Source organism: Hermetia illucens, chromosome 2 (assembly GCF_905115235.1).
Source record: "Hermetia illucens chromosome 2, iHerIll2.2.curated.20191125, whole genome shotgun sequence".
In the NCBI taxonomy this organism is placed as follows: domain Eukaryota; kingdom Metazoa; phylum Arthropoda; class Insecta; order Diptera; family Stratiomyidae; genus Hermetia; species Hermetia illucens.
The window spans coordinates 8,941,208-8,949,501 of record NC_051850.1 but is presented as its reverse complement, the minus strand read 5'-3'; the positions used below and the strand labels follow the sequence as shown (position 1 = coordinate 8,949,501).

Below are 8,294 nucleotides of genomic sequence, written 5' to 3'. Positions count from 1 at the left end.
CCACCAGTAGTTTGGTCTTCTACTGGGAATTGAGCATCTCATGGGCATGGACGCGTCACAGGTTTGGCGATGCATTGGAACAAATGGACCGCTGATTCCATACAAGTGCCTGCTTTATTAGGCTGATTTAGCCACGCCTCTATGAACGTCAGCACATCCAAAGCTTTTACAGACCAGCCTGAAATCTTTCTTGGTTTCGAGCATGATAGATCTTTTCCCTGCGGCTCAACACATATCTCAAAGAAGATTGCCTGGTGTAACGTTCGCTGACGCACCAGGACATACCACGTGCCAGCGCAGGGCTGACAAAGGTCCGGTCTAAAACCGAATCTGACCCACCTTTTTGAAAAGTATTTACAACACCTTCGTTAGCCAAAATTAAGTCCATCTGTGCAAAACCTTCTAATGAACTGGGCCCCCTGGCATTTGATTCTCGGCTATCCACTCAAGGGCCCAAGCGTTAAAATCACCAGCAATCACCTTTGAACTTGCTCCCCTTGCGTCGAAAACAAGATTATCAAGCATTTCCTCGAATTCAGACAGTGTCAAACTTGGTGGGGCATAGCAACTGTATATATATACACCACTTATTTTCGCCCACATAAGGCCACTGACTATCTGATTTGTGGTACATTGTATGGCTTGTCGACCGCAAGCCCATGTCACCGCTCCACCAGTCGAACCTGTCACCCATATGCCACCGTAACGGTTTCTATACTTATAATGGCGATTTCCATCTCTGAAGGACCCTGGAATGATTCAGGTTTATCTGAATAAACCTCATTTCCTCATTGCAGTCAGCGGTTTGCTGAATTCCTAGCATTTCCGGCAATATGCCGGTTATCCTGTCCCTCCTTTACTTCACACAATAGGCATTTGGGGTCTCTATTGCATTACCTGTCAATATGGCCTTTTTTGCCACACCTTCTGCGTATATCAGATCGATCAACGCTTTCTTATACGGCAGACTACCCATCCAATCCGAACTTTTCCTGCCGGAAACAACTTTTCCGCTGTCGCCATAGGTACTTGTGCTCCGTTTGAGTGTGGCCATAGGCTTTTCGTAAACCCACAACAGATTCCTCGGTAAGTCCTTCCAACTTGAATAGTTCTTTCAAAGCAGCACGAATTTCTCTTGTTGATGTCACTTCATCGAGATCCTTATATTTTTGGGCACCCAGTTTTGCTTAAGCTGAATCTTTTCAACTCGAACATGAGATCCCCTTTCAGTGTTCTTCGGACTCTTTTTCCATTTCCGCTCTTTAGGTCGGGATCAGCTTTGCCCTTCTCGAGTATCACCACGTAGGACAGATTGCCCTTACTGAAGACAAAACCTATGTAGTAGTCTCAAGAAAGTTTCTCGGTGAAGAGCGGAGTACTCACGATCCATACAGGTTGGTACACCCTGAGAGTCCCGGGGTCGTCGATAGGGTGATGTGAGCCTAGCTATGCCAAGGTGGTAGTTGTGGTGCGCATCGGGGACTGGTGTTAGTAGACCGCGTTGCCTCAAGCGAGCGCGGCTCTTTCCTTGAGTTCCGAGATGATCTAAGCGTAGGTTAGGCCTCAGGGAACTGGCGCAGGGGAATTGTCCCCCCGAGTACATCCGTTACCGACTATTGTGGCCGGCTCTCTGGCACAGAATGCGCAGGTAATAATTTCCATGGAGGAAAAAAAATACCAAACTGAGAAGACAGTAGATATCGAGAAAGGATTGGCGTTGTTTGTGCGCAGCAGAGACTAAAATATCCGACACAACATCGGGATGCGTTCAGCCAAATAGAGGGAGAAGACCCAAGGGAGGTGGTTAGTCGTAATGAAAGGTACGTTGCCACAACTCTTTAAAAGGAGACAAGGAGTAGATAGACTACGTGACTCATTGGTAACTCTGAAGCAAACTAAAACTGATTTTTCTCTTACCCAATTCCTAAGTGAGCACGGATGTTTTCAGTCTTACCAGCACAAAATCGGGAAGACGCTATCTCCTAGCTGTGTGTTTTGCAATGGGTTTGCGGACCACGCCTATTAAACCTTTTCTGTCTTCTGGAAGGTAGGTTTGAATTCGTCAACAAATTTATTGCAACACAGTGGAGTTCTCTCTAGACAACATTGTGAAGGAGATACTGAGGAGCGCTGCCAATTGGAATCATGGTAAGTATTACGAACCGGTTCTTCTTGTTACAAAAAATGTCGCGGTAAGGGAGCGATAGAGAAAAGTGTCGTCATCCCGTATGGGATGCGTAGGGAATAGCTCCCTTACAATGTGGTCCATCAGCTCGGCCTTAAGTAAACGGGGTTTCCGCAGAGCCCCGATTTTTCGGGTTACCAGTTGGTAACTGAGTCCCCAAGGGTCCCCATTCTCCTCGCCGACCAAATCCTGACAGCAGCGAGTTTTGCTCCTGTTTATTGCGTTGTGGAGTCTCCTTTTGACTGATCTGCCTCCTCCCGGTTGTTTAGATGGTGTGTCAAGTGGGGGTTTCTGTAATACTCTCCTTCCGGAGCACTGCAATTTCCACCGTCAACCAATACATAGGAGGCTTGCCACGTCTCGATGTCCTCTTGACTATTGAAGCTCCTCTGGCTGAATTGACGACAGTGTAAGCTGCAGCGCCACCCCCAGCAGTTCCCTCTAACGGTGCCCCACCTATTCCAAGAGGTTCGACAAACCTCCCGGTATTCGCCTTTGTGATGCTCCATGCACAGAAAGAACGCCGGGGTTGCATATTGCTCTGCAACTTCCACGAGAGCGAGTTTTTGCTCTCGGGAATTCGCAGAGGTGATACCAATCTGGTCATTCGCGTTTGATGGCCTGTTCTACCTTGCACTTTTCTGTGAGGCAGTCATGGTCTCGGATTTCCAGAAAACACATGAGTTTCAGGCTAGAAACCAAAGCTTTCTCTCCCAGAGGCTTCTCGACTACTTTAGAAAGCGTACCTTTATTTGCTGTTCTTGAGCCTAATTCGACTCCACCACCCTTCATTTTTCGGATGGAAAACACTTCTGCTCCACTATCTTCTGGTTTGATTTTGTCACGCATTTCACTGAGGACTCCCACAAGGGTTTTACCTTCCGTCGGCTTAATAAGCAGAGCTGGTGGTCTAGTTCCCCTTAGTCCCCTAACTTTTCTCTTGGTGTTCCAACCTTCGTGTCTGCCTCAGTTTTAAGCAGGGATTTTTCTAATGGCGCGGCGTGTTGTTGCCTCTTGCCCTCTTCGCTTTCCTCTTTTGAGCCCTGGGGAGTGTCTGAGTGAAGTCGTCTTCAGATGCCCCTTCCTCCTTTCGTTTTTTTTTTCAGTTCGCTCTGTAGTGGACTCTCTGAAATCCGTTCAGCGCTCGCGGTGTTCTGATCAGGAGGTACGGTTGTTTCTGCTTTCCCCGGATTTTCTTACGGATTTCTTACTCTCCATGTCGGCCTGCAGTACGAAATTTTGTCCAGGAGCTCCTCCAGCTCCATCAGCCGGTTTTCACTCCTTTGCTGACGTTTTTTTTGGAGGAACATCACAGATGGCATGCGCTTCATAACTGCCGCGCATTTCTTAACAAACCTTTCCTTTTCAGCTTTCACCAGAGTAATCGACTGCGCTCCCACTTGGCTTATATTCGAAACTATCTGGTCAGTTTCGACAGTTTCCTCTGTGCCTCTCTCGTTGAACTGTCTGGATTGCTGTCTCCATTGAAGGTGCCGAGTTTTCTTCTTTGTTTGTGCATCCCAATGGCTTGTTACGTATTTCTGCCCTTACTGTGCCCTTCGCTGGACCCTGGGCAACGCATTTCCGTGCTGCGTATAAACACAGCCTACTCTACCTCTATTCCCCCTTTGCTGCTTGGGCATTGTGTGCAAGCGAACAGGTCGCACTGGTCAGGAATAGGTACACCCTCGGAGACAAGGCCCCTACCCCGTTCCTTGAGGCCTGACCTACGATTAGCTGATCCCGGAACTCACGGATGAATCAGCACTCGCTTGGGGCAACGCGATCTACTAATACCGGTTCAATACACACTACCCAACCAGGGTCCAGGAAGGGCTAGCTCCTGATACGTACCTTCGCCGAACTAGGCTCGATGGCTCCGGGGACTCCGAATGTGTCCCGGCGTATACCGGTCATTAGTAGTTCGCTCCTTCCCAAGAAACTGTCTCAAGGGTACTATCTAGGATGCAGTTATTTTACCAAGCAAGGGGTTAGGATTACTTGGAGGATGCCGCTCCCTGCATCATAAGTGACCCGTTTAGGATCGTTGACTAACCCCGAGCGGGAAGAAAATGGATTTATTCACCAAGTTAAGGATCTGAGGTTCTAATTCTATTGGATATTTTAGAAGTCTGGATTGGAGCGTGTTAAAGTTTCCCGACAAATATGCTAGGCCTGCTTTTTAATTAGCCGTATTTGGTAGCCCTTTTGAATGTTCCAATAGGAACTTTGTGCTTGCAGTAGAGGAGTAAGCAGTGCACCGTTTTGGGGATTTAGCGGTTCACTCGGAACTCTAAATGAGTTGGGAGCAAGTGTCAGTTTTTAAAATAAAGGATTTTTCGCTTGTTCAGTCCTCCAAAAAAAGACAGCTTTATCGATTTAAAACGTTTGAAATTTTTTTATTAATTATTGCGGAACATTAACAGTCCAGTTTCGACTGAAATTAACTCGACTTTAAAGTAGGGAGCGAAACGTTTACTCGTGGATCAGATGGAGTAGAAGTCTCAGGTCTTGGTCCTTCGATTGCTGGTGCTCCATCTGCTGGTGGTAGAATGGGTGGTAACTCAGTTGCTGGTGCTTCAGTTGCTGGTGCCTCAGATCCCGGTGCTTCAGTTGTTGGTGGCTTGGCTCCTGGTGCTTCAGATCCCGGGGCTTGAGTCGCTGGTGGTTCAGTTGCTGGTGGCTTAGTTCCCGGTGCTTCAGTTGCTGGTGGTTCAGTTGCTGGGGCTTCAGTTTCTGGGGCTTCGGATCCTGGTGCTTCCGTTGCTGGTGGTTCAGTTGCTGGTGGCTTAGTTCCTGGGGCTTCGGATCCCGGTGCTTCCGTTGCTGGTGGTTCAGTTTCTGGTGATTCAGTCCCTGGTGCTTCAGATCCAGGTGCTTCCGTTGCTGGTGGTTCAGTTCCTGGTGCTTCAGTTTCAGGCGCATCAGTTCCTGGTGCTTCAGTTCCTGGGGCTTCAGATCCTGGTGGTTCAGTTCCTGGGGCTTCAGATCCTGGTGCTTCTGTTGCTGGTGGTTCAGTTCCTGGGGCTTCAGTTTCCGGTGCTTCCGTTCCTGGTGCTTCAGTTCCTGGTCCTTCACTGGGCTCTTCAGTGGACTCAGTCGCTGGAGTTGTTGGTATAGTTTCAGTGCAATTAGCTCTGAAAGGCCAATCACACCGATTAATTACAGCATTCCAATGAAGTCCTAAAGGACAGTGCCTAACAAAAGCATGTCCATTCCAGCATTGAAAGTATTTGCGGCAATTTCCTGGATATGGGACAAATGTGTCCTTATTAAGTGAATGTGGACAATCAGGAACATAACCCCCTTCATTATCGTCTCCTCCGGGTGATACGATACTGCTTCCATTCAGGCACTCTGAATTGTGCGCGTAATCGCACCGTTTTCGCGATTCACTCCAGAAAAGAAACTTAGGACAGGACCTCACATAAGGACGACCATGCACACATTGTATGTATTTTGAGCAAATCTTCGGGATTCCTTTGGTTTCAACACCAAACGCTGGGCATATTGATGGTATTGCTGAAGTGTCGGATATCAATTGACATTTAGCAAATTCCGGGTAATCGCACTGCGATGATTCTACGTTAAAGTGCAATCCTTCAGGACACTTAGTTTCATGTTTCCTGCCAAATTGACACATGTAAAATTTGGAGCAATCACTGGGATGAGGGACGAACGTTGTTTCATTTGGGTTTGCGTCAGGGTCGCATTTCACTTCATCCTCATTTGGATCACCTTCGGCTAGAGGACACTGAGCTTGTTCGGGCCAATTGCAAGTTTTTGAATTATTGTCCCAGTGAAGTCCTTCTGGGCAGCTCTGTAGGAAGAGGCGTCCATTGAAGCATTGCAAAAATTTATCGCATGATTCAGGATGTGGGATGTACAGCATGTTCTCTGTATCAAGAGGACAATCGACGTCTTTTGGGATTGTTTCAGTGTCTGGTGGATTAGTAGGAGGCTGGGTTGTTTCGTTTTCTTCAGGAGTGTCTGTTGTTGGGACTGTTGTAGCTGGTTCCTCAGTTGTAAGTTCTGTGGTAGAGTCTTCATCAGGGTCAGTTTCAAGCGATTCAGTTGTTGGTTCTTCGGTGGGTTCTAGGGTGGTGTCTATTTCAGGTTCTTCGGTGGACTCAGTTGTAGGCTCGTCAGTAGCCTCGGTTGCTGGAGTAGTAGATATAGCTTCGGGGCAATTGGCTCTTGAAGGCCAGTCGCATTGGTTGTCCTCAGCGTTCCAATGTAGTCCTTGCGGACATTCTCTAAGAAAAGCGTTTCCATTCCAGCATTGGAAGTATTTGGTGCAATCATTTGGGTGTGCAACAAACGCATCCTCATCAAGGACATGTGGACAATCGGGAACATAGGTCACTTCGTCATTGTCCTCCCCAGGTGATAGAACACTTTGACCTTTCATACACTCTGATTTGTGAGCATATTCACACCGTTTCTCCGACTCACTCCAGAAGAGTCCTTTGGGACAGGACCTCACATAGACGAGACCTTCTACACATTGAACGAACTTTGAACAAACATCGGGAAAACCTTTTGTTTCATAACCTTCCGCCGGACATATTGATGGTCTTGCTGTAGTACCGGGGATCACTTCACACTTAGCTAGTTCGGGGTAATCACACTCCGAGGACTCAATATTAAAATGCAATCCATCAGGACACTGGGTTTCATGTTTCCTGCCAAACTGACACATGTAAAATTTGGAGCAATCAGTAGGGTGACGGATGAAGGTCGTTTTGAGTGGGTTCGCGTAAGGGTCGCATTTCACTTCCTCGTCAATTGCGTCTTCTTCAACTAGGGGACACTGAGCTTCCTCGGGCCAATTGCATGTTTTTGAATTATTATCCCAGTGAAGTCCATCCGGGCAGCTCTTTACGGCCAGGCGTCCATTGAAACATACCAAAAATTTGTCGCAAAAATCAGGATGAGGTATGTAGAGGGCGTTCCTTGTATAGATAGGACAATGAACGCCTTCGGGTATGTCTGTATTTATAATCTAGAACCATTAAGAAAATTAGTAAAGGACCCACGCGATTCGTATCTAAATATATACTCACAGATCTTCGAACTGCCTGGGCATCCCGGGAAATTGCCAGGAAACATCCCAGCAAAATTATTAAAAAATTCACTGAAAATAATTAAATTAATTTTCCAGTTTGTTTGTTATCTAAAAAATCTAAGTCTCAAGCCCTGAAATCTTAGAGCTAGACTTTATCTAAATTATACCTTTCTCCATTTCCTAGTACGCAGGATTTTTCGTTAATTCGTGTTAAATAAAACCGTTCCGGTCAACTTACCAGAACTTTTTAATGGATTTTCAAATTAAATCTTCTTTTATATAACGGATAATTGGTGGTATATTATCAGCCAAGATATAAAGATTCACCTTCTTAAGTAAACATGTCGGAAAGAGATAAACCCAGTTGATAACAGTCCTAATAAATTTTGCTTGCTAATTGCTACTCTCTTTCAACTACCCCTTTCAGAACTTGCTTGGAGATAGGGAGACCAGACAAAGTGGGGCCTATGCAAACGAAGGGTTGTTTTACAAGAGGAGGCTCCACGCTTCTTTACAATCTCGCTAGTTTCAGTCAGCACGTGGATGACTCCCCGATAAACTACTATAGTTGACAGTCTCCATTCTATTCGGTTCTTTCTATCCGGAAAAGTATTATTTATCCATTATCTAGTGATGATTCACGATGATAAAAGCTTTAATTGTTCAAAAAAATTTGGAGACATGAAATCATTATTTATAGAGACAATTTCATTTTATATGTGCCTTTCTTGGGGGACTTTATTTGTTAAATTTCACTGGAAAGTTTTGTGAACATATTTTATTCGATTCTTCCGCAGAATGTCAGTCAGAAACAGAATAGATAAGATCAGAAAACTTTTGCGATTACGAAGTACAAGTTGGGGGTGGTGGACTGAATGTGACATGATCATGCAATCACTTGATTGTGCCTCGATGTCCACCAGGATCGTAGGAAATTTGGGGCCAGGATGAACATTTTTCGGCCCCCAAAGAAGTCTAATTTAGTTCAACGACGCTCCTTTTTTTTGAGGAGGTGGAAATCTTGAGAAGAGACTGGCCTAG

General features: G+C 46.1%; 1 protein-coding gene across 1 annotated transcript; it reads right to left on the bottom strand.

Moving 5' to 3' along the window:
- Positions 1-4,555: 4,555 nt before the first annotated feature.
- Positions 4,556-7,534, bottom strand: LOC119649812 (chitin-binding domain protein cbd-1-like). Its single transcript, XM_038052143.1, has 3 exons — positions 7,421-7,534; positions 7,252-7,322; positions 4,556-7,190 (listed from the first exon to the last, which is right to left on the bottom strand). Exons 1-3 carry the CDS (start codon positions 7,428-7,430, stop codon positions 4,629-4,631), a joined length of 2,643 nt encoding a protein of 880 aa, XP_037908071.1. The 5' UTR covers positions 7,431-7,534; the 3' UTR covers positions 4,556-4,628.
- Positions 7,535-8,294: the final 760 nt, after the last annotated feature.